Below are 26,989 nucleotides of genomic sequence, written 5' to 3'. Positions count from 1 at the left end.
TTCAACATTTCCTTTGCTGCACAGCAAATCTGTTTAGTTTTCTTGTTTTTAAATCATGTTCATGATTCATCCATCACTGAGTAACACGACAGTCTGAGTTCAAAGAAACACCAGGAACCAGGAGCTTTTCATTTTTACACAGCAACACATGATTTTATTTATTTCCTTTACTGTCATCAGAGATATAAACTGCAATGGAGTAAAACATCACGACTTGCAGACCCGTTTGTCTGGTGATCAGAGTTTGACCATTTGCCTCTCGACGTAGTGATCAGTGGTTCAGTTATTTTACCATCACTGGCCTGTTTCAGACGACATGGGGGCAGAGCAGCGGCGTGGAAGCAACAGCAGACACGTCAACGTCCTCGTCGTAAAGAATCAGAACAGACGAGAATAAATCACCTGTCCAGTGTACAGAAGACGGTACGAGGGGAGATTAATGCCAAAACAAGACCAAATATTAATTTGGTGAAAGACAAATTTGAGGGAACTTTCATCAAAGGATGATGTGCTTTTATTTCCCAATAGAACCAACAAACCACTGATGTGGTAAATATGCTTTAAGAACTCACTCTTTAAGTGGACAACACCGACCCTTTTGCTTTCACAAGGGCCACGGTCAGTATTTGGTAATTGATGTTTGTACTGTTACCCCCGGTAACCACGCGTTAACAAGGAGGTTTTCCTGTAAAAGGGAAAGTACGTATTCAAATTCCACCGGTGTGTTATAACGTAAAAAGGGCAGGGGGCCATTGCGACGCTCGGGGCTGTTAAAGAGTCAGAGGCACAAAGGAGGAGGAGGCCGAGGACACGAGACGGACCAGTGAATGATCCTAATGACGGAGGAGCTGATTCCCCACAATTAAAACCTGTGTCTGTTTCTATTTCTCACGTGTGTGTGTGTGTGTGTTATCGCTGCTTCCACTTCATTTGCAGAAGTCAAGGAACAGGAAGACACCAACAGCAGGTCAGGAGGCCTCACACTCAAATCTGACGGAAGTGACAGACGCTACCACGGCCATTTTTTAAAATATCTAATCTTTTTTTTATGCTGTGTAAACATGTTGATAGTCAGAAAAATACTATGTCTTTACATTATTTACAGAGTGAATCACTAACCAGCGGAGTCACCGTTTTCAGCTCGATGTGATGGGACCGTGTAGGAAAAGTCTCTACTCTCCTTCCTTTTTTTTTTTACAATCAAGGAGGTGTCTACTGGGGACGGGTCGGCTACATTAAGCTTTAAGGCAATGTTGTCGTGAATGTTGCTGCCATCGAGGCAATGGCACGTTGCAGGTTGAAAAGGCAAGTGGTGTGAAATGGTCAACGGGGCCGGTTCTGTGCCTTTTAATGTGTCAGCATCACGTGCGAGTCTGATTTCCTGAAAGATAAATAACTAGTGACCTTGGAAGGTTTTTTTTTCTTTTCTTGCAGGATCCTGAAAAACTCTTGCAACCATGTGGATGAAAATGCAGTTGCGTCATTTCTCACGATGCAACTGTATTTTCCATCCAGGTAGCTGGTAATGACGTCTCGCTCTTTTTGTAGAACAAAAGAAAAATACAAAGACAATATTTTTGTATGGAAATATGTAAAAACATAAATATATGGACAAATATAAGTGACAAGGTTTTAGATTTTTTGTTTTAGACTCTAAAAAATGCATATTATTATGAAAATATGGTCACAACTGACTTATAAGAATGAAATCGATTTTCTTCCACATGGTCGGAGCGTTTTTTTTTTTGATGATTCTTAAAATACCTTAAGAGCAGCAGCGGTGGAGTTTTATTTTTCAGAAAAGTGGACGACTGACTGTGTGTGTGATGACATAAGAGACACTAAACCGATGCCGAGCTACGTTGTGACCCGTCTGAGCTGTTGTTGCAATTTAACCTCATCAGGAAACAAGAAAACATGACGAGACGACATTCACATTAGATCACATGACTTGACGACTCTGGTTGTTTCGGATGCATTCAATGCTTTTCTTTCAAAGCACTAGCGTCGATCGTGTGTTAGCCTACAGTACATAGGAAGCATTTTCCTACGTGTACGTCTGCTCCATGATATTACGGAGGAGTTCTATGACATTTACAATCTACGGACACATACATACACAAGGAACGAGGAGCACAACAGCTGGTTCACACTGTGGGCATATAATCTGTGACTTTATATATAGATATACTGTATATATATATATGTATTGTTGTAATATTAATATACCAGGGGATTTGTAAAAGGGACATTTCGGTTATTCTTAACCAAATGATCCGGTTTTGTCCACATCTTCATCATGCGGAACCAAGGAATGTATTTCTACATTGCCTGCTGGTACAAGAACCACTGCAAACAAGTCTTTTCTGAGGTATCGAGCAAAGGAACCAAAAAGCAGATGAAAGAGAGACGAGACAGTAAGAGCAGCGAGGTAAAGTACAACAAAATCTTGTCACCCTGAATCAAAGAGACACCGGAGGGTCCGTTTCAAATTGTCGGAGCTCAATTAGCAGCATCATATGAGACGGTAGAGTTCAACATCAACATCCGCACACAAACAGCACACAGACCGCTAAGCAGGCAGAGACGCACCGGTGTGGAAAACACCAATTTGCCATTTGTCAGTTTACTTGATAAACTAAACTAAGAAAAAAACCTAAGTCGTGAACAATAGCTTCTTTTTTCTCCTCCGTACGATCAGAACGGAACATGTGGAGAAGTTCATTGCATCTTGCTCTTTTGCAATCTGAATATCGCGCCCGGTACGAAGCTACGAGGTGAGAGAGTTTATATATGATGTGTTTTTTTCAGTTTTCTTGTCTTTTGCACCGTATGAGAGGAGACGTCAGTAGAGGAGTGAGGTTCCACTCCAGTGTGTTTTTATTTCCAGCTCGGTTTAGCGCTTCTGCTGGGCCTCATCGTCGACTTCTCGGAAAAGCTACCGGTCTTACGAATGTCCTCGCGTGTCGGAGGCGGGGTCTCGCTGCGGTGGGCGCTCAGGCTGGCGGCCTTCACGCTTTGCACCCGCCGCGGGTTAGTGCCGCGCGGCTGCTCCGCGCTGGTGTGAGCCGCTGCGGGCGGCGACTTGTTCTGCTTCACGGAGGGCTGTCGGCCCTGGAGCGAGGGGCTGCGGGACGGGGTGGACGGGACGGACGGGGGCCCCAGCTCCTTCTTGGTCCTGCAGGACGAGGCCACGGTGTTGCGGGCGAAGCCGGGGACGCCCGAGGTGTTTTTCGCGCCGAGAGCGTGTGAGCTGCTGTTCTCAGAGGAAGCTCGACCCTGCCCCTGACCCTGAGCCTGACCTTGACCCTGACCCTGACCCTGAGCCTGGCCCTGACCCTGACCCTGACCCTGAGCCTGACCCTGACCCTGAGCCTGACCCTGGGCCTGGGCCTGGGCCAAGGCTCTCATGGTGGAGCGGCACATTTTCTCCTCGGGAGCGGGCTTGGGGATGTTTCTCAGCGGTTTGGCGTCCGGCTTGTGGACGGAGGCCTTCCTCGGCATCGAATCACGTGCCCACCTTGAAATGCCGCCCAGGAGGCTACTTCCCCTCTGCGCTTTTAACTCATCGGGCGGCAAACTGGAGTGTCGAGGAGGTCTCGCGGTCTTCTCGCTCCGTCCTCTCGCCGGTGTGCTCTGATCTCTGAGAGGACGGCACGACTCCGCACTCTCGTTCACCGGAGATCTCTCCGCGCACTTGCTGCTACTCGTCCTCGTGGGCTTGCTTATAGGAACAACTTTCCGCATGCCCCGGCTCTCGCTGCTGGTCAGCGCTCGCGCGCCTCGACCTCCGACGAGCTTAGCCGCTTTGTTAGCTTTACTCTTTGCGTGCACTGGTTTTCTGCTGCTCCTCTGCGCATCCACCCCTGCACCCTGTCGCCGCCCCTCGGCGGTGTCCCAGCTCTCCTCCGTGTCCCACTCCTCTGCAGTCGCAGTCATCGACGTTGCGTCCACAGATTTCGCCGCAGAAAGCTCATTGGTCGAAGTGGACCGGTCGTGGGGAGACATGGATTCTAAATTAGGGGACAGAGAGCTTGGATCTCGTCGCCTCTCCGGATCTTCGCCGTAGTCTGTCGTCCTGAAGTGAGGCCCCTCTTTTGTCAGACACGAGCTTTCAGCCTCAGAGTAATCCAAGATGACGGAGCAGTCGGTTTCTGTGCTGTCCACGATGTAAAACACTGGCTTCTTATTGGACGCTGAGGTATCGAGTGGAAGGGGTGTATCACAGGTCGTCGACGATACCGTGCTGCTGTCCTCTCTTTCAGAAGAGGACCCCGCCTGTGTGGACGGATCCACTTTATCCTCCCACGCTTCCTTGGGCCCCGCTCCTCTTTCTAAAAGTTTATCACCAGGAAAGTTGTCCAGATGCCTGGGAGGTAACTGTGTCTCCGTTTCCAAATCTGTCACCACGACGTCCCCCTGGTTGACAAAGTGCCTGTGACTGCTGTTGTTGTTTGGACTCGGTAGATCAAACGCTTGAGGACCTCGGGCCAACGTGTGCTTCACCACACTGACATTCATGTGGCCGGTAATCGCCGGGTTGGGAAGAAGAGCAGGCTTCTGAAAGACACAGAGGGAACGAGGCAGAGCGCCGCTCTCCGACACGGGCGAGTAAACGCTGCCGCTGCTGTCGTACGGGTCCTCGCCATCATTCAACCCAGAAGAGGTAAACCTGGCCAGCGGGCTGATTGGTTCAGCGTCTGCACACGGCGACGTCGCCGCCCTGTCGCCGCCGAGCTCGCGGTTGCCGTCCTGGGCTAAGATCCACGGGGTCGTCCCGCGCTGCACGGTGCGGCCCGGCCGAGGCAGGCTGTTGAACTTGGAGCAGTCGGCGGGACTCCCGGGGCCTCCGAACAGCTCCAGGTATCCCTGGAGCTCGCGGTCCGCTACGGAGGTAATGGTGTGGCGGTGGCGACGGGCGCTGGCGGAGCGTCCCAGCGGGCTGTGCGGACTCTGCGACCTCTGCTGGAAGAAGTCCAGGAGGCCTTCCTTGGTGAGCATCTCCACGTCGTTCTCGCTGCTGCTGCGGCCGAATCCGCCGCTCTGATCCGCGCCCGACCACGCGAGGCGCTTCTCCTCCAGCTCTCGTAGGCGACGCTGTCTGGCCGCTTCCTTCACCTCGCGATCCAAGTTGTCCTGGGAGACATACAAAGGTGACGTAATGTAGAGCGTAGGGCACACAAGAATAGAAATAAATGAGAGTCACATCAACACATCAAATCGGACGAGACAGAACAGAGCGTTCAAAATGCTCTCATTTAAATTCACTCATCTTAAGGGATCATTTAAGATCCTTTCAACATGAATACTTTCAGTAGTTTTGGCCTAAATGTCGATCAGCTACCTGTTCATCACAGAAACAACTTGCGCTGCTATCATAGCCGAACATTTTTTGTCGATGTCATCCCCTCCTCTAGAGAAACGCAGCCAAAACAATATGGAGGAAAATGACGAACAGTGACTAACATGAGAAGCTTCGCTGTGACTAACAACGAGTCGTCTCGCCGCCGTCGCAAAGTGTTTGCTCACTGTGGTCTCTGTCTATGATTTTGTACGGTGTCGATATCAAGATGAAGAGCTATTTTGAGATAATGGATGTTGTGATTTGGTCATTTTTTTTTGGGTAATCCAGTGCCAATCCAGTGGCATAAAGGCTGAGAACTGGGAGCAACATCGGTACCGCAAGTGTGACACGGCAAGAGACACGGGCCACGACGGGGCAGGTTATAAAGAAGCCAATAATTAAGCCAGTGGTTAAACAACTTAATTTGGAGAATAAAAAGTTCATGATCGTGCCTCAACGCCCAAGAAAATTCGGTCACAGTCGTTCTCTGTCCTACGTTTGGCTGCCAGACAAAGAAAATAAATACAAAATTGGATGTTAAAACCATAAAACTGCAACAAACTGTTTGGGTGTTAATTTGACTGTTTCTATTATTTCTTGCCCAATTAAGTTGCCCGGTGTGTTGGCGTTTCTTCAAATCCTCTGCACTTTTCTCCTTGCGTCTCTTGCTCAGTCTGACAATATGTCTGGCGACGTGGCCATGTTCCCAGACCTCACCTATAAACTCAAGAGGGAGTCGAATTTTTATTATCACCGCAGGGAATGAAACTGAGAAAACGTTGTAATAAACCCTTTTAAGCCACACACTGACCTTCACAGCTTTCCTGAACTTAGTGCAGAAGTCCTGAAAGATGCGGAAGCACTCGTCCAGCTTGAACGTGTCCTTGTCTTCGCAAAAGAAGTCGATGAGAGTGTTTCCCTCCCTGCGCAGCTCCAGCCTGCGTCTCTTCAGGTCCTGCAGGGTCTGTGCTGAACTCTGCGACAGGCCATCAAACAACACACACACACACACACACACACACACACACACACACACACACACACACGCATTTTTCTTTCATAAAATAGTATACACTTTCGTGGATGTCATCATCTATAGCACTCGAGTCGGCAAGCTCCAGAAATGTGCAGTGGCCTGGATCCAACTTTCCGTACGTGTGTCTGTATATATAGTGTATTACTGCTTCACCTGCAGAAAGGGCTCCAGCTGCTGCAGTAGCTCCTCATCCCCTTGAACCTTTTCCTCCAGGGATTTACTCCGAACATAGAGGGAGGAAAACTCCACCTCGATGTTCTCCACCGAGATTCTACGTGAGGATATTACAAAAGGAAATATCACACTCATAATAGTCCCATCACTGGTTTTAAATTGTCCTCATAACACTGGTTAGCGTGACAACATTTTCGCAGAATGCGGCTGTCGGACTGGCATCTGCTAAGAGGTGAAAACAGGGCCGCCGCAGTGGGAAATGTGTGAGCACATCCTGAGGGAGGAGTAGTCTTGGCTCGGTGGTGCAGGAGCTGTGCTGACGCCGCGCAGAGACGACCTTGTGAAGCTGACGGAGCCTGACAGCCGCCAGAGCCCCACTACGCTCCGGACGCGACACGACGTTAGACGACAGCTCCGGTTCCAAATGGTTGTCCAGGCTTCCGGTTATTTACAGAAACCAGAAATAAAACTACTCTTCAAACGTATTGATGAGGAGTTCGTCAGAGGTCAGTGTGTGAAAACGACGTGAAAGAGAGGGTTTTATGAAAAAACAGACACTAAACTTGGAGTGAATTTTGGAGTTACTGGTGTTATTATGGTGTTTTGAAAGCATGAACAGCGAATAGAACTATTCACTGATTTACCAAAGTTTGATTGTTATGAAATACAGATCCAGTGGGACAGTCGGCCAATCACATCGTTCGAACAAGGCGACAAACAACTTGTTTTCAGTGGTTAAGCTCTGGACACATCTTTGTTTGTTTGAGCAGCAAGTTGGAGAATTCATCGGTTGGCCGATATGAGTCTTTAACAGACATATAGGTATCGCCTTTTATTTAAGAATGGTTGGTAGATAGTTGAAATTTTTTTCTTTTCATTTAGAGTTAATTATAATAAAGTTTATGGGTAAACTGTAAAATATCAAGCATCAATTACTTAATTGTCATAATAACTTGATAATGACAGTGCTGAATCATTGCCAATCACATATATATATTCAGAAAACCGACCATTTGTTCCTGTGTTGAAATCCCATGTCATCCAGTTGTCAGTAATAACCTTTTTAAAAGTTTAGGTAAAGGTTCAGCATTCCTGAATTTGGCTTTTGTTGTTGTTCACACTCTCTCTCTCTCTCTCTCTCTCTCTCTCTCTCTCTCTCTCTCTCTCTCTCTCTCTCTCTCTCTCTCTCTCTCTCTCTATATATATATATATATTGGCCAATATATCGGTGTCAACATTTATTCCGCTCTAATATCCGTTACGGCATCGCAACCCACAAATCCATATTGGTCTGGATCTAACGGCCTGCTCGAAACCATCATCCTCAACTTCACAGTCAGAATACTGTACCTGAGCTTCGACAAAATATATCCTATAATGTTAAAGATGTTTTTTTTTCCAAGGTCAAATAGATTCAAAACTTTGCTCACCTTGCCGCACTCTGAACATCCTGAAGTTTCTCTGGAAACTTGAGCAGCTTCTCGTCTTTTTTCTTCGCTTCCTGTTTGGGAAAACACATTATACAATATAATAAATACATATTTTTTGGGGACTGAACAAGGCAAAGTGGCATAATTGCTGTGTGAGGGATTGCTCTTAGTTTGGTTATGTAAGCCATTGACCCGGCCACTCTTGGCTCTTCTCAGTTTCCTGTCACTAGTATCTGCTGCCCACCTGCCCTCTGCAATCTAAAGTGTTTAGTCCCTGTTTACTCGAGCACCACTGCTGCTGTGTGCACATTTGGAGTTTTGTCTGGTTTAACTAGTAGACCAGAGGCTTTCTAATAGGAAATGTGTTCAAGTCTAGTATGTTCGGCCAAACTTACACATTAATGGCTTAAAAAACAAAAGAGAACTTATATCATTACTGTTTTATTCTCCTAACACAGTGGAGGTTTAAGTTAACGCAGCCCAATAAGTAAACCTGCACTATCCAACAACTGTGTGGAGCTTCAACATTTGATTTTAAAGTGGCACCAGACTGTAAGTGTTCATTTAACTGCACTCCATGGTTATTTCTTCAACCCCACTTTGCCCCATGTCGTATTGGATTACACAACACAGTGCAGGCCTTAATGGTATCTGAGTGCATCATAACTGTGCGAGGGCAGCTTTCACTAACCATGGCTACAAAGTGCAGCAGGTTCATCCCCGGCTTGTTGGCCTTGGTGTCGGCCAATGAGAGGAGGGAGGACAGCTTGAATCCCACCGCGTTCCCTGCGTATCCACCCTGGAGATCACAGAGGAACGAGTGAAAAGATGTCGTAAGAGCATAACAATAAGATAACAGGATACAGTATGAGTCTGGTGATGTTCTATATTTTTCTTATTGACGACCAAAACTATGAGAAGGAACAATTATGTGGACCTGCTAAACTGTATTGTCTATGAATTAAAGGCCTAATAAAGCTTTAATAATGTTTGCTAAAAACCATGCGCACATCTGTTTTAGGAAATTAAATATATTCGATAGGAAGAAATGGGCTTGGGACAGCCACGGTTTAGAGAGGATGTTAAGTATTGAGAGATGGACTGACACGTTGTTGGTGTCCGTCTTTTTTTAGTAGATTTGTTGGCATTTGGCAAAAAATTCAAATATGGAATAACATCGGCCTTATCCTGGAAATTCGGACATGTGGAAGTGTAGTGTTCATGTATGATTATGAACGTGACTTACAGCGTTCATGATGTTCCCCGCCTGCAGCACCAGATGCAGGATGGCATGAAGCTCCTCGCAGCTCATCAACTCTATAGGAAGGGATCAATACAGACACAATTAGAGAAAACCGGAGCAGATCATCGCTGCCCCGTTACACAATACTCCACTTTCATTTACCACTTCAACACAAGCAGCGGTAATAATGAAAGCCTATCCCAAATTTATCTTTAGTTAAATCACATTCCTTTTTTGGATTTCAAACATTTGTCCCTTAAGCGCTAACAGATAGTTTTAATTAAGTGGGTGTCATAAAAGTTCAACTAAATTGACCCCTGGCGGTGTTTAACTGATAGCCCTGCAATGCAGTAAAAAAATGAATTGCACTGTGGAAGAGGATGTTTAAGAAAATCCGATAAAGCACAAAGAGGCAGGTACAGTGACTCAGCTGAAATGACATTAGAGAGCTCTGGTGATGGTTGAAAAAAGAAACCCGGTTTACTAATTCTCACAGTTACTTGGTCAGTTCGTAAATATGTTTGGGGATGTGGCTGCAGGTACGCGTGTGTGTACAAGTACATATTCAGATATTCCTGTTCTCCGTACATAAGGCTGCTGAGTTATCGCAGAGCAGCTGTCATCTGACATGAAACAACATTTTTGGTTAACACTTATGGTAAAATTTACAATTGAAAGATAAAGAAAAGATTGTCTTTTTTTTAAAATCAGCGGCCTTCTCAGGTGACTACATGCCTACTTTTTGTTCACCGCCACCGACGGCTCAGATATCTGGGTCACCCGTCCTGAGCGCACGTGACCCGTGAGCGCAGCGTCTTTGCTCGTGTGACGTTACCTTTAGTGGCGACGCGGACGACATCGATCTCGTGGCTCATCACGGCACAGGAAGGGGAGAACTCTTCGCGGAGGACTATGGCCTCGATCCGAATCTCAAACCTGTCAGAGAGAGTGAGCGGAGCGGGGTGAAATCTGCGACCTGTGGTGATCTCAGTCTATTTAAAATAGAATTACAGGATTAACTAGGAAAAAATATAATTAAAACTTTTAAATATGGTCTCCACAGGCCTTAATGATGCTTTACTTTAAATCTTTCTTATAACAATGTTTGGTTCCTGATCAAATCAACGCTATGTGAGGGTGTGCAGTCTGCTGCCCACCTGTGTTGAATCTGTTCACTGCCTTGAGTGTCTTGTATATAAAAGGCTTTATTTAAAAGACTTTTCACATATAAAAAACGACAAAAATCGTTTTTGCTTTGATGCTTTTGATTTTTCACGTTTGAGCCTTTAGTTTCTTTCACAATTTCAGTAGACACAGGATGTTTATAGCCGTGTATCGTTTCAGCCAATCATTACATTTTAGTATTGGCTACTTCGCCATGAGACTATTACTAGTATAACTGCTGTCTTACAATCCCATGGAGGAATTACATTAGTTATTTTCAGATGAGAATTAATCAATACTCAAAACAGTGCATTTCAATTCTACATTCATATCCAAAACGTTTACCTCAACACATGTGAATGAGGAGAGCGGAACAAGTTCACTGAAGCGTCACAAAAATGCAATCTCCACAAAATTATCAAAAAGTCTCAACAGCGCACACTTCCATTGACTGTCAAACAGGTGATTTCGCATTTCCGTTGGATAGAAACTGCACCATAAGACCCAACTCACCGTGGCACCTGGATCAAGAGGTACATAAAGGAATCGACCAGTGTCAGCTTGTCTGGGTCGCCTTTAAACATCTGCAGCTTCTTGATCTGTGCAGACAACACAGTGAAAGGGGAAGCTCGGCTCTAGTGTCTACAGTCAACATAAAAACGGTCTTTTGTCACCAGTTTTATATTCAAAACACAAACCATTCATAATTTGCCAAAGGCCTCACACACATGCACGAATACAAGCAGTCAAACACCGACCTCCTCTGCGTCGGGAAGGAGCTTCAGCAGGTCTTTGAGCAGCTCCGCTCCGTAAACCTTCCCTTCTCCTCGTCGTATGTCTTCAACAATGGAGCGGTTGGACCTGGAAGTCAGACGGCCCATTTCAGTTAGGTCCGACGATGAATAGCACAGGTGCTCCCTTTAAATGCTTCCCCCACCCCCCTGTGTTTTCAAAAGGCACTAAATCCGAAATACTGACAGTGACAATGTTATGGACAATAGAAATGAAATGAAAGCCATTCTCTATGGTTTGTACAGATCTTGTTGCCAATGTTGTAAACTCAAATCTGTGCTTAGATACAAACTGCAGAGCTCAGCTCCAAATCACAAGCTCATCCGTGACCTCGTGACTTGTTTCACACTCAAGTCTGCAGCGCTACAACAGCAATACCTGATTACATCACTGCTATGATAAAGAGAGATTAGAAAAACCTGCATGGACGACATCCAGTAAGCTTACACTTGATGCAAACCAGTATTTTAGCTCAGTAATAAATACCACCTTTATGAGGTTCATAATTTGCATCAGTCACATTCATTCAACTCTCCGGGCCACTCTGTTTGTCCTAGGCTGAGTAAACTACTGTGTAAGTTTGGAAAGTATAGAATAACGACGTGGCATAGCATGAAAACTCTTTGTGTTTTTCACATCTATGAATGAATTAACGCTCCGGAGTAGAACACAGAGAATATTGACAACTCTTTATTAAAGCACAAAGATCTCTAGCACAGCTTAAAACTGAAAAACTCCTCAAAAGAAAATTGTACAAGATTAACAACAAGCCCACACGTCCAACGACTTTAATCCACCAGGAATGTGTTTGAGATTTCCCTTCGCTTGTAAAACAACAGAAGGAAGTTTGGTTTGATTCCAAAATCCATTGCTAACAGAATTATGGTCACGTTACCTTGTGTATTGACCAATATATCCGCTTTTTAAAAGTATAGTACGTTCTTTTTTGGGTATTTGACAGTGTTGGTCAGCTACGGTCTTGACCACTGTCGTGAAGTGTAGTCCTTCTCTATTCAACTTCAACTCAATTATATTTGTATGGCGCCAAATCACAACATACATTATCTCAAGGCACTTTACATAGTGAGGTCGAGACCTCACAGTATTACAGTATTAACATATCTATATATATATATATATATATATATATATATAGATATGTTAATATGAAGATAAGTTCTGCACTTGTAAATCCAGTCATGAAAAGCGACTCAAAGTAAACCCATGCAAGAGAGGCCCGGAGATAATGTACAGAGATAACAAAGGTCAGAGGATGAGCACATACTAGCCAAGTGAAGAGCTACAGAGTTCACTGCTCACCCTCAGTCAAATGACATTCAAATACAGCGGGGAGCCATGCAAATGGCCGGCGATGAAAACAGACACCTAACACACTTGTTTTTGCACTCTCCGCCTCTAGACTAGTTATGCAACACTGTGCCGAATCTGGTCGAGCACACCTCGAGATCTCCCGCACCAATTAATCACCAACAATGGGGAGCTGAGAAAGCCTATTAGAATAAAGGACACAGATTTTGACCCTAATCTCCATCAAATATGAAAAAAAGAAAGCTAAGAAAATGTTTTTCGAGACACCGTCAGCGTAGGGACTCCGGCTGAACGCGCTACATTAAAATGTAGTACACGAGAACCATTAATAAAAAATCTCTGAGTGTCTAATTTCATCGGGATCATTTGGTGTTTCCCCGAGTGTTTGTTATCCGACTTTGTGACGAAGAAGCAAAAGGTTTGAAAGCTCACTGACCTCCTCGCAATGTCCAAAATCTCTCAGTACTAAGTTCACCGCCCTCCTTCCACATTGACACTCTGTACCAGTAACCCTTAAACATGGCCTCGGGCTCTGGACTTTAAGACCTGGACATCTCTGAACCAGTTGCACAACAACACAGAGTTATGTTTCTCCCAGTGAAATACCATACTGTACAGTAGATGCAAGACCGGTGAAGTGTGGACGCTTCCATGCACAGTACAGATCTCAATCCAGCTGAACAACCACGGGAGACTTGGACTGCAAGCTTCACCGGCGGCATTTAATGCATCGAAATACCAGAATCCATGGTTTATGGAGCAGTATCTTTAAAGGGAAATGGGACGGTGGCATCACAGGTCTATTCCCCACCATGTGACATGTGTCCAGACTCCATGAGGCAGCAGTTTTTATCCCATTCAGCCCCTGGATGGATGAAATGCTTCTTCTGTAATGAATGACACATCTACTGTGTGTCATAGCTGTTAACTAACACACATGACACCATCCTTCAGACGTTGGACCTGGGAGCGCTGTGTCAGACCGTTTTTGTCCATTTCCAAAACTCACAATCTGACATTGGCACCTACTTAACGCTGTGACTGAGCAGCAGTGAGGAGGCCGGAACGGAGCCACGGTTTGAACTTTAGGAAGAGCATCGCTAAAAGAGTGTACAAGGTGGCATGCGTAGAGAGGGTTGGTAACAGGTCTAAACACGACGTGGTCAGACGGCACATTGGACAATTCTTTTACAGCCCTTAACTGCAGAATCTCTGCCAAAGTATACTGGGTTTGTTCTGGCGCCTCCTCTGTAAGCCTCTGCGACCTACAGTTACCCATAACTCCCTTCTTAGACATTCATGTCTACTTTTTGGAGAAGCATAATTCTACTACAAGACATGTCGTTGCAATACTATCCATTGTTTTTTATTCATTACTTTTATAAGCTTACCACTGCTGATTGGTGTCTTGATGTTGCATGTTAATTGTTGCTGCAATGTACGATAACGCACTGATGCTTTCACACAAATGAAGTTCCTAACTGATAAATAAAGTTGTTTGAAACGTGAATTGAATTGAATATGTTCGTCATCACCACTGAGCTTTATGAAAGCAGGTCTGCCCTCATGTAGTGATACACAACTTACTTCTTGAACTGCTTCAGGAAGATGCCCACGTTCATCCCCCTCTTGGAGTCAAGAATGCTGATCTGAAAACAGATGAGAGACACCATCAGTGCTCCGACTGTAGCTCTGACAGGAACAACACATGTGTACACACCCTTCCCTACTCCCATCCACTCCTGGTTGCTGTTGCCTGTGTTAACACCCCCACCACCACCACCAAGCATCACCCTATGGGACACCGGGCCACTTGTGTAGTTCTCGCCTTCCTCATTAACAATGGTTTGGTACTGGCCACCTATGCAGCACGTACATTTTTAAAAAGGCTCCCTCACAGGACCTAGTTGTAGCTTTTAAACAGCAGTTGGACACGTCTGTGGACTGAATTACAAACGGCGAGTACAGGTGAAGGGGAAGACGACAAGTTAAAGAAACCATATGTACTGAAGATTACTTCTACATACCCCAATGTGTGCAGAGATTGTGGCTTTATTTAAAAAACTCTCAGAGGTGTTTCCATGAAAACGGCACAGACTTCTGAGTATCCGTACGCCTCCTCACGCCAGTATTGCTTTACACTCAACGTGTTACTTTTCAGCAGCGCACAATTATGCAACCATTACCTTTATGTTCATTATGGACACAAATCATTTCTTTACACTCAAAGAAAAGCCGTAACTCAGCACCGTTACCTAACGTCTCCCTGCAGGGATATCACATTATAGCAGGAGCAGTGCAGAGTCATCTGCTGCAGCTTTGTGAAGGTATGAATTGTGGGACTTTTACTTCCCATCAGATCCGAGGAAACCAGCGCATCTTGTACATGTTTGCAAAAACAATGGCAGTGGATGATAATGGGTGTAGGTGTCACAAATTCATGCCGGTGTATTCACTGAATCTGAGGTCACAGAGAAATATATCAATCAACAGAAAAATCTGATCTAGAGTCCCGCAGCCATATGCGCTCAGTTTTTATTTTTATCCATCAGTAAAGATTCAGGCTTGAACCCTGTTTGTGTCAGTGTGAGTTTCCTGGTCGGATTAGCTGATTGGATCTGATTGGATCATGAAATAGGGAACTTAAGTGATAAACTAAAGTGACGTGGGATGGTGTGATAAAGTTTTTCTTTGGTACAAAAACAAAAACAACACCTTGGCTAAACTATTAAAAAGCATAAAAACACAAATTAAGGCACTCATGAATAGTAGAATGGTCTTCAGTACGAAGCGAGAAGAGGAAATTGTCTCAGTAGATTGCAGCAGATTCATGACAATCACTCACCTCATCCTTGCTGCTCTCCTTGAACGAGCGGGATCGGGACACACGGGCTGATGTTCCGGTGGTCGGCGCCCCCCCCCGTACGCCCATCACCGCCTCCTCCTGCTGCCCGAACAGCTCCTCCACGGTGCGGACATCGATCTGGTACTGCTGCTGTCGCACTGCCAGCGTCCAGATGTTGGGCTTCGCGCGCACCTTCTCCTCTGGGATGGTTTTCCAGAAGAAGCTGCGCACGCGGCGCTTCTTCCTGGCATTGTGATTGCCGGACGTGGTCGCCGGGGGCGGGGGAGGAGGGGGCGGCAGGGGAGGTGGAGGGGGAGCTCCATGCTTGGAGGTGTCGGGGGTGTCGCTCGGGGAAGGTGGAGTGGAGTGAGTGTGTTCGGACATGGAGGACGGGTCGGAGGTGGTGCAGCTGCTCCCCTCACTGCTGCAGCTCTCTGGCTCATTGGCTGGACAACTCATAACAAGCATCACGGTGAAAGGCCGTCAGCGCGTGTGCGAGTGTGGCACACACACTGAACAGATCTGATCTGTGTTCTCCAAAGAACTACTTTGTTTTCGTCATCTGTCCAGTCTGAAGAGCATGAAAATGTTTCAGCAGCGTCCCCTTGCTGCCGGAGGAGGGTTCGGTGTCCCCTTCATCTAATCACAATGAAGGGAGCATGTCCTTTGATTCTGTCCATCTCCATCACTCAGCTGGTCGTCCATCGCGCCGAGCGCTCTGCTTTGAAGGTTACCTCCCAGGGGGAAGAGGGCGGCGATGGCCATGGAGCTGCAAGAGCAACGAAAAAAAACAACATAGGACAGGATTATACAGAGGCAGCCATGCACACTGTCATGGACAATCTGAAATGAAGGGGTGTAGCAGATCAAAAGAGAAGGGGGCACCCAGTCAGACGGGGTCACAATAATTGTTTTCTATTTTTGACGGGGCTTTGAAGTCAGGAACTGGAGTGGATGATGGTCACATACAACTTAACGTATGTTACCCAGCTTGGTGTAACTTTCCTCCTTAACCGGTTCCCATGTAGCAGGTCCCGCTTCGGACACAAGCCCCAGTACCTGCAACTGTAGCAGCACTCACTGAGAAGTCCCGCCAGCAAACCCAGCTCGTCATTTTTTACCGTCCGTCCATGTTTATGAGATTTCCTTCTTTGTTATTGTTGCTGTCCAACAATGCTTACTGTATTCTCTGTTGTCTGTTTCATGGGGCATGGTTTTGTGGGGGCGTTGTGAAACTAACCGACCAACTACTCCCATACTTACATTTTCTACAATGTCAAAAAGTCAAGTGTGAAACACTGGACACGTTAAAACTAGCAGAACAAATCTAAGCACACTCACCACTATGAAATTAAGTGCTACTCACAGGGTAACACAGTGTGAATTTGATGACATTTAATACTTGAGCTCGACAGATGAGGGCACGAGCGTTTTAGGGTTGCATTCATTTGAGAATGGATCCATTTCATTTGTCTAATCATTGAAGCTCTACAATATTTGAGGATATCAAGAGGATAACTCAATAAACACCAAGTGGTTCCTGACGACGTGGTAAATGAGCGAGGGAAAAAAAACCAAACCTCACAGACCAGCAGGGGAGAGAGGACGTGGGTCGGCCTCCCTCCCGCTCCGCTCTTTGTGCTGTTGCTCTCAGTTGCAGGGAAACTAGTAGTGTGTCAGGACGACGCATCACCCACTGCCACAGTTGACGTGGCTACAGTGATGCGATACTCTGTCTGAACAAAGAGATGAAAGAGAAAAGTTCCGACAAAAAAACAGGAGATGAATCAGAGGCATGGTCGTGACGGGGGCGGCGGTACGTTGCCTTCAGCACCGTGAGGGAAAGAATTTGGTTTCAAGGGAAATAACCAGAGTCAAGAATAGTCAGACCATGTTCTATCTTTGGGATTTGTTCTAATATAGAAAAATAATTAGTATCAAAAAGTGGACGCGCTCTGGTGATTTTCACAAATCTACCGACCGTCTCTCACACAACTTCTCAGAGGTAATCTCACAGTTAGTTCGCAAAGCAGCCGCGTCCACGCGAGACCCAGAGTTTATTACTTATTAATAAAGAAGACGTCACGGATGGCCTCATGTTGCCAGCGTCAGTCGGTCTGCGACGCTCGGCCGCCGGACCCCACCGTCACTCATGGTTAATTCACGAGACTGTGAGAACATCCGACCTCACACCGAGTCGTCTCTCCGCAGCTACGGAGGAAACTCAGTGTCAAAAGGGAGTCGAATCTCTGACATCGCCAACATCGCTTTTATAGGTGTATATTTATTTTTCACATTTTTTAAAAAAAAACTAATATTTCAATAGTTTATATTGGAAAATCTGCTTTCTTTAGCTTTTGGGCAGACGTTTGATACTACTTACGAGGGTTTAGCTTCATTTTGCTAAGCTAAAAACCACAAAGAGTGTAGCCGCGTGTTGAGGCTACGAGTGTTAAACCACAGAAAGTTGTTTCGTCAGTTACAAATTATATAATAGACTCGCTTTCATGTGATGTCATCTTTTTATATTGTCTTCTTATACCTTTTTTAATTTTTTATATATAAACAAGTATGTGACCTGAAAACCTGAGTATTGTTGGAATGCTGATTTTAATTGTCTGTGATTTGTATGTTTTTGTGAAAGCACTTTTTGAAGCTCTTGTGAAATGACAAATTGTTGTTTTAAAACACTTTTTTTTTTACCAAAAAATATTTTAATATGTTTTAATTACTCAACTTTAGTTTTGTATTGGCTTTTTAGGATTAAATAGCAAACCATCATTTGTGGTGGCTTCATATACAGAAGAGAGCTGGAGCTGTGTCTATACTCCCAGCGAGACAGCGCAGAAGTTTATTTCCAAAAATTTCAAAATAATTCCATGAAGCTACTCATACTGTAAACTACCTGCAGTTATCCTGTAAGCACTGTATTGGAAGTAAGAGCTCTCCGAGTTGCTCATGCACTCCGGCTTCGAGTCTCGCTAAAGAAATCAGCTCCTCGACTTGTGATTGATTTGTGGTATTTCAAAATGGATTATATTTCAAACCGGACGAGGGGACAAAACCAACCGACAAGGCCGTGACCGACATCGGTTGCCGAACATGATTAACGAAAGGAGCAAACACACCTGTCAGTAACACTACACAGACGCGGCCCGAGGGCGCGAAAGCAGAGACACCGCTTCCAGGTTCCATACATCCACCTGCTGCCTCGAATGAACACAGACACATTATGGGGCCTGGTCTGAAAGTCCACCTGTTGTCGGCCCTGAGGCATTCCCTCTCCCATCAGTCTTCATTACTGACAGGGAGTACCCCGCCCTCACATAGCCTCGGCTCACAAAGGTCAAAGTTAACATGAAGAAAGAAAGGGTTTTCTGCAGCAGTGGGTGTGGGGCCCCTTCCGATAAATCTAAAGTAGAGGTCCTGACAGGCTGACTTGGGCGCCCCCCCCCCCCCTCAATTCAATGGTAGGGGAAACACTGGTGTGGTTGCGGGTCTCCGGTTTGTGTGCCAATTAAGATTGCAGCCAAACACAATACAAGAGAGTAGAGAAATACATTTCTTCTTCATAATTTTCTATTATATATAATATATTTCCTCTAGTCTTTTTTTTCTCTTGAGGTCATTTTACTGAGACACTATTGGTTTTCCCTCTCATTTGTCATCCAACTGTTACATAACAGACAAAAAGGTGACGCACAGCGACTTCTGACTGCGTGTACGACTTTTCTCCATCCTGCTAAACTGAAAGGGATTCAAACCGGAGGTAACGGTCAACAACTTCGCGGGGAGCCATCATTTCCAAAACAAACAAGTTCCCCTCTAACTCACAAATGTGTAATGCGGAAGGTCAAGGTGCCCCCGCCCGCTACAATAATCCCCTGTTGTCAACTTCCAGTTCAATTTCCTTAGGGCCAGTGAAGCCCCTGCAGGGCCAGTGTCTTTCACCCACACCACAGGGGCAAAGAGGCGCGTTCACAAGGGATTTGGCCGATCCCGCTCCATCATCATTACCACGGGAACGCTCGTTAGCGGAGGGTTTTTGCGTAGGGCTCAGCGGGGTGTTGCTGTCTGAACCGGTTTGTTTTTGATCCCTCTGGCCACCTTGATCTAAACTTGTCCAAACGGGGGTGAAGGGGCAGGAAGTTGTGGGATTTTAGAGGCACTGAGATCCCCCCCCACTCATGCCTGTTACACAAATTCCAAAAGCTACGGCTGCAACTAATCAGAAGTTTTACGAGTAATCATTTAGTCAAAAACTGGTAAGAGAAGAGCATCACGAGTTTATCATCAAATTGATTTGTCTGACCAAGAGTTCAAAACCCTAAAGATATAAGAATAGCAAGAATAGACAATTTTGCCTCTTTTAGCATCTCTTGTCTATCCTCCATGTGTATGAATCCTTCCGTTTTGTCCCTTCTGTGTATATGAAGTCTGAAGCCTGCAATAGATGGCATCTCTTCCCTGTTCCCTCTGTGTGGATGGTATCATCGAGTTTGACCTCCAGTTCGTACAACATGGATGTACGACATCCATTTCCTGGAGGAGACCTCAGAGTTCTTCCCCCAAAGAGACTCTCTTTGTTGAACTGTTTCCGATGAAGACTGAGGGTCTAGGGATAGAGGCAGAAACACCGTCACGTCAATGACTCGGAACATTCCCATCAGCCTCAGCTGTACTTTGTTTTTAGTGCTGAACAGCAAATGTTAACATGCCAACAGATTAAACTAAGATGGGGATCACGGCCAACATTATACCAGCACAAGTTGAAGCAGAATGTAAGTATCATTCTATTTTTTGAATTTGTTTGTGGGTTTTACTGCCAACCAATGGTCAACGTAGGTGAGAGAGATATTCAAACTGCTTCCTCCCGATTACAACCATTGTCAAGTCCCTGTTTATGGCTACCAACGGGGACTTTTCGAACAGCTGCTATTTAAAGGGTTTCACATCTATAGATTTGAAGAGTATCTGTAACAATTATCAAAAAGAAAAACATGCACACACCGTCTGTGTTTTAACACATTTGGTTGATGCGTTTCTGTCTCATGCAGCAGATCAGGGTGTTTTCTGGGAGATGAAAACGGCTTCATGTCCACTTGGGAAAGTCTCTTCACAGAGCCGGATTATAGCTTTGATGTCCATGTCGTCTTTACAAGGGAGAGGAAAGACAACAGACAGCATGCACCATACAAACACACTACTGCCAAAGGTTCTCTTTTCACACACGGAGGACATGAAATGACATCTATATAAGGTACATGTAGCAAACCAACGAACATGTACAGTGCTGCTGTCTGTTGTAACAGCAAAGGGACGGGTGCAGTTCATCATTTGGACGTAGCAGAACGTGACAGACTGCAGCATAATCACGAATGAATTCAAGTCATACCCATAAAACTCTGGTCTATTACATAAACATGTACCAATGTCAAATGTATAGTACGTCAGAAATTGTGTTTAAAGTGTTAACAGCTTTATGAATGTGGCTCCGCTCACAGTTTGTGTTATCCAGACGAAATGTGCTTCAGTTACAAACGACCTATCAGATATCTGGTGAACTAAAGGTCATCCATCGCCCCGTGCCACTGGCTGCGTGACACACAGAATTAACACCCAAGAGCTTTTACAAAAACACACCAGGAAAAAAAAAAAGGAGACTTTAGTTTGGAAACACTGTGGACAAGGAACTTATTATTCAGGAATGTCCTGGATTTATCAAATATCTTCAAAGACTGAGCGCTTGGTACCTTTCTGTCTGTATTTTCTGAGCAATCCCTGGCAGAAACTAAATGATTCATATGCACGTGAATGCAGTAGCCTCTCTTCCAAACAAACTGATGCTGTCCTGAGCAGATAGCCAATCATGGAATGCTGACCGAGTGGCAACTCACCCGTCTAGAGCCTTTGGTTTAGTGAAATATTCATGACACTGGAAGCAACATGTACCAGATTGGAAGAAGAAACTTGACTTACAGCTGAGCTCTGTCAATTTGCTCTTTGCTATTGCTAAATTAGCTCATGGGATGATCACCTCTGCGGATCAATGAGCTGAAACACTCAAGCTTTCAGCCCTATTCCCTTGACACGGAGAGAAAAATCAAAATTTGGACTCCGGACGGGCATTTACATCAATGAACGTGTCAGTGTGCTGTCCACAAGCTGTCAGATCAGATGAACCTCATCACGAGTGGCTCCTGTATTTCCTCTACTCAGTCCAACCTCTCTCCTTTTCTCTTAACTTTTGTGAACATTGGTTGTCTGAGTTCATGACACTGCCCTTCCAATGTTGTTGTTTTTTTTTTTTTTATCTTAGACAGCCCTCGTGCAATCCAAACTAAAAGCCAGTCACCATTATTTAGGGCGTAAAGAACAGTACAGCAGGTGACAATAAGCTCCAAGATGGATTTGCAGAATAACTGCGTTCGTATCGACTTCATTAAGGATGACAAATTTGCTGCACGTACAGGTCAGCCGCCTCCACAAAAATCAGCCAAGTGTGTTACGAAGGCCTCGGACATCGTTCAACAGTTTCTTCATTCTCAAATCTGCAAAAAAAGGTTTTAAGGAGATTACCAGGCGGTGCCATTTGTCTAGAGTGAGGAATTAATTCCTAATCCGGTCAAGGTACAGCGCCATAACCTCGCGCCGTGTGAAACTAAACCTGCCTCACTGAAGGACGTTGACCATTCCAATACAAGTTTATCTGCCGAAGGGATGCACACAACCAATACTGAGAAGCAGGGAATTGGAAGAATATTCCTTGAAAAGTGAGAAGGCTCAATTAAAGAACACTATAAGTCTTGCACGATCCTCACCGTGGCAATTAAATTCACCCGATAACCTTGAACCGTGATGTTCCTCTGCTGTCACTCGAAATCAACCCACAATTCGCATTGATATAAATAGACCACGATCTCCCTGACACCTCTCTGCATCAAAGTCCCATGCAGTGGCATAAGGAAAGCTGTCAGCTGCAGGTGAAGGTAACGTCTTTTTAGTTCATGAAGCCACAATGATTCATCCACAAATTCTTGTGGCAGAAATGTGGGTTTCTGGGTTAGGTAGACGAGAGTGGAAAAGTAGAAAAACACTTGGTTCGGCTACTTGGGGCTCTTAGGGTTCTGATTACTTCTCACGAATAAACACTTTTAACATTTGTCTTCTGCTCCTTTACTTTCAGCTCGGAGTCACAGAAACTAGTTGTATGCCGTCGTCTTATTTCCCCGGAGATAATGCTTCTGTAAAATTCAGGAAGGATTTTGCTAAAGACCATGTGCAGAGACAGTCGCCCCCCCCCCAACACGACAGATCCTCCGAGCTTAGCACAAAACTGCTAATAACGGCCTGCGTCTGAAAGAAGTTTTTTTAAAATTTAAAGATTAAAGCTGCCAGTTTGCAGAGCACGCGAGCCTGCCCCCGTCCATGACAGTTTGAAAAGGCTTCCGACGGACTCAAAGAGGAATATTATGTACTGTATGTGTCTCAACTGTAACACAGGTTATATCATGCCTGAGAGTTAACCCGTAACTGAGGAGGGGATTCACCCAATCATTTCATATTCATATTTATTCTCCATGTGTAACTATTGCTACTGCTCTGTTAATAGTATTTATACATCTTTTTTTATATTTTCTGTTGTAATGTAATGTCCAAATTTCCCCATTGTGGGACGAATAAAGGTATATCTTATCTTACCTTATTTAATCGGATTCAAAGAAATAAGGAATCTCTTTATCCCCCTAAAAACTGACCAAGAAGAAAAATCTTTTTGAACATCTCACCCATTAAAATGTTGTTGGTGAGCGAGCAGCAGCTAATATGGTAAAACAGTCTGACTCCGAAAGTCACAGGAACACATTTTCATGTACGCACGTTCAAACTTGATTCACTACAGATTTCCAAGTTCAGCGAAAATGATTCGTGGATCAATTCATTAGGTAATCAAGGGGAAATTAGTTAACAACAATATTGATTTGGAGCATTTATAGGGGCAAAGATGCCAAACTTGTCCAATTTCAGTTCTTTGGATGAGAGAATTTGCTGCTTATTTCTTTGTTTTGAATTTAAATGTTACATTTTTTGGGTAAATTTATTAAGTGCAGGATTTGGACTGGCAGTGGGACAAAAAGTAATCAGCTAATACAAAGGTTAATTGATGAACTAATCATGAGTTGCAGTAAGCTTTTCGGATATGTCAGAGATTATGTTCCAGAAGCACATTTGCACGTCAGCTACAAAAACCGAGTCTCCTGGCGATAAACACAGAAGGAGAAAAAGTAAAACCCGGTGAGACGAAACCCCACTCGGTGACGGCGAGCAGGAGGGAGGGATGAGGTGTGACAGGATACTTTGTCTGCGAGGCTCCGGATCAAAACCAGGGCTTTTGAATCTTCTCCTGTTTGCTCCTGTGATCGGTGTCATGGCCTGTAGCAGACCGCTGCGACTCGCAGCAGCTCCAATTGTTGCTTCGGCAATCTGAGCCCGGTGCCCAGATGGGCCTCAGGCGAAAATCTCGCCGCCAGTCTTGGCTCCATAGTGCTGCGCGGTGGCGCCGATTTAGACCAATGTCTGTCACAGACATGTACGAGGTTATTCGCAGCATTCTGAGCCTAATAATGCGCATACTTTATGATTTAGTTCAAACACATACTGGGTGATTATGATACACAAAAGGTGTCAAATAAAGCAGGTGCTCGGGTCGCCATAGAGACAGCGGCACGGAAACATGGAGGGAATGCAAACATGTTTACATGGCAGTGGGGAAAAGTGTTTGCCCAGGGGGCACAGATACAGAGCAGGCTTCATTAGAGGACACTGTAATACCTGCCAAACACTACTTACAGGCTCAGATCACATTACAGACTCTGACTCTGCCACCGAGTGGTGCGCATAAACCCCCAAAACAATATTTACAAGACAACACGTTCGGGAGGACTATGCTGTTGTAATTTTAGCCCCAGAGTTTAGAGTCCTTTTTTTTTTCCTGCAGAAAAACTGTGTCAGGATTAAATTTTCTTTGCCTTGTCCCGTATCTCCGGGCTCGTTTCCCCTCATCGGAGCGTTCGCAGCCGAGGTACTGGGGTGGGAGTTCGGGGGGGGGGGGGGGGGGGGGGGCGTAACAGACAGGCATGCAACCAACCAAGGATGCTTTAATGTTCTTCCTCATTCCTTTCGTCTTTCTTCTCACCATTTTTCATCGCAGGTTGAAATTGAATGTATAAGGCAAGGACAGATTTTCAGGCAATAAAGAACCCCTCGAGTTGACCCAAGTTGCCAGCGACTATTCAGCTCCCCCTTGCTCCCACACAAGTAAATCAAGCCCCCCCCAAATATCTTGCTCCCCGCGATGACGTCAGAGAATTGAGTTTTCCATCTTACTCTCGGCCTCCACAGCAACTGGGGGTGACACCGCCCTCCCCCTTGACCTGACCCGCGGAGAAAGTCTTTTTTTCCCTTCTTTTCCACGGGGGTATTGTTCCCAGCACTTGAATGGATTGCCCCCTAATTCATCTCAGCGTGGATAATAGTGTACAAAAGCCAAGGAAGCCCGGGGTCTGGGGTGCAGGAACAAAACCAACAGGGGCAGAGTTATAAAGCCATACACGCTGAACTAAAAAGGGCTGGAGCAGCGACGTCAGCAAGGAATCCACAACAACCGCTGGGCCGCTGCACCAAACACTGATTCTTCACTCCAGGAAAACACTTCAATGTAAAATAAAAGGGTCCACCACATATGTAAGGCTGCATTGAACCTCAACACTTATGTAGCAACCAAAGTCCATCCATAGCACCAAGTATGGAAAACTTAGTTCCTAACTCAAATCATAATTTCTCCAAAGTTTGTGCACATAGACAACAGTTAAAATAACCTTTTTTCCCCCCCTCAACATTGTTGAATAAAACAATGATGTTGAAGGAAACCATGTTTACATCAAGCATCAGTTGGTTACCGAATACAAAAACACATCAGCGTGAACTGCCACTTACTCAAAGAAGTATGACTAAAGGCATACTAAAATTCAGTAAACCTAACTTGAAAACGTGCTTTTTGCTCACAAAAAAAGATCCAGCATTTTACACAAATCTCTCTTGCTCGATCCACACGATAATTTCAAATGCAAAAAGAGACTCTTGGAAAGTGAAATTTGGAAACATATGTGTATGTCGTTGGAGTTCTTTAAAACAAAACAAAGTTTTACCTAAAACTTGTAATGACTATTAGTGCCTAAACAGCCTGACAGTGGTTTTCCTCTTCATAACTATAAAAAAAAAAACACATTCAATTTACTTTGAGTAATTGTTGTAATGCTCACGTCTACTAATCGCCCCAAAAGGGACTGCTGATGAGCAAAACACTGCACTGTAAATCATAAAAACTTTACAAACTTAGGTTAAAAAAAAAAATCCATTCATTCAATCTGTAATAATATTCCATATTACTGTATATTCTGACTGTAGTAGCTCTACAAAGAAACATCTGCAGTTCCCTTCGTGTTCACACTCTCATCGTACAGTGAAAGCAACAGATCCAGGCCTCAAACGACACCAGATCCTCCTGATGGTGTGATACGTTTGGGAGCTCAACTGCGATGCAGGACATTTTTTTTTCGGATGTCACCTGAAAGGCGCCAAAGAGGGAGAGAGAGAAAGCAGACTCATACAGCAGGTTACGTGTTTGGTTGGTTTGTTTTGGCATATCGCCCCATCATCCTCCTCCTCCTCATCCTCCTCCTCCTCATCCACACCACCGGCGTCCTGCTCGACTTACCCGGGGAGAAGAGGAGGCTCGTCGGGACACGTTCTCCGCTCCGGCGCCGTCGGATGGAGTTGGAGGGAGAGACGTCTACTTTTCAGAGGCAGACCTCGGTGTTGTGCTTTCAGGTTGTCAGCCGGTCAGGTGAGCTGCTGCTGTCCGCAGACACACACACGCACACGCAGACACACACACGCAGACACACACAGACGCGCACACACACTCACACTCTCACTGACACCAGCAGCAGCGGCAGCGGACGGCGGCTTCCTCTTACGCGATTGGTCCAGGTGGATCAGGCGCGTTCGCGTGTGCCTGTCCCCTCCACCCTGCGCGCGCGCTCGCGCGCGCGCGGCCACTGGTGCAATCACAAGGCTGCAACCAGTGATGGGGCCGGGGGGGCCGGGGGGGGGGGGTGTTCAGGTGAGATCATGTAACTAGAGCTGCAGCAGTTAATCGATTACATATCGACTGCTTAATTAATCGCCCACTATTTTGATAAGCGATGAATCAAGTAGTTTTTATGGAGAAAAAAAAGAAGTTCTGAATGTTTCTCTGGTTTCTTTGCTCCTGTGTGACAGTGAACTGATTATCTTTGGTGTGTGGAAAAAAACCAACACATCAATTTTGGGGTTGGGGAACACACGATCAACATTTTTCGCCATTGTTTTGATATTTTATGGCGACTAATCGGTTGATCGGGAAAATAATGGACAGATTAATGGATTATGAAAATAATGGTTAGTTGCTGCCCTAAATGTAACTCCAACTCTAACAAAACATTCTAATTTCTAAAATGTGTATTTTTTAATTAAACTTTTTGCTAAACTAAAGTAGTTGAATCAATAGATTGATCATTTGAAAAAAATAATA

The 26,989-nt window shown here is 45.1% G+C and overlaps 1 protein-coding gene across 1 annotated transcript; it reads right to left on the bottom strand.

The window, feature by feature from the left end:
• Window positions 1-125: 125 nt before the first annotated feature.
• On the bottom strand, window positions 126-26,334 carry fhdc1 (FH2 domain containing 1). Its single transcript, XM_035638297.2, has 12 exons — window positions 26,132-26,334; window positions 15,358-16,126; window positions 14,100-14,161; window positions 11,150-11,252; window positions 10,905-10,990; window positions 10,063-10,163; window positions 9,231-9,301; window positions 8,676-8,783; window positions 7,985-8,055; window positions 6,534-6,651; window positions 6,156-6,320; window positions 126-5,136 (listed from the first exon to the last, which is right to left on the bottom strand). Exons 2-12 carry the CDS (start codon window positions 15,823-15,825, stop codon window positions 2,881-2,883), a joined length of 3,609 nt encoding a protein of 1,202 aa, XP_035494190.2. The 5' UTR covers window positions 15,826-16,126; window positions 26,132-26,334; the 3' UTR covers window positions 126-2,880.
• Window positions 26,335-26,989: the final 655 nt, after the last annotated feature.

This window comes from Scophthalmus maximus, chromosome 8 (genome assembly GCF_022379125.1).
Source record: "Scophthalmus maximus strain ysfricsl-2021 chromosome 8, ASM2237912v1, whole genome shotgun sequence".
Taxonomy (NCBI): Eukaryota; Metazoa; Chordata; class Actinopteri; order Pleuronectiformes; family Scophthalmidae; genus Scophthalmus; species Scophthalmus maximus.
The sequence above is the reverse complement of the archived record's forward strand: the minus strand, read 5'-3'. Positions and strand labels throughout refer to the sequence as shown.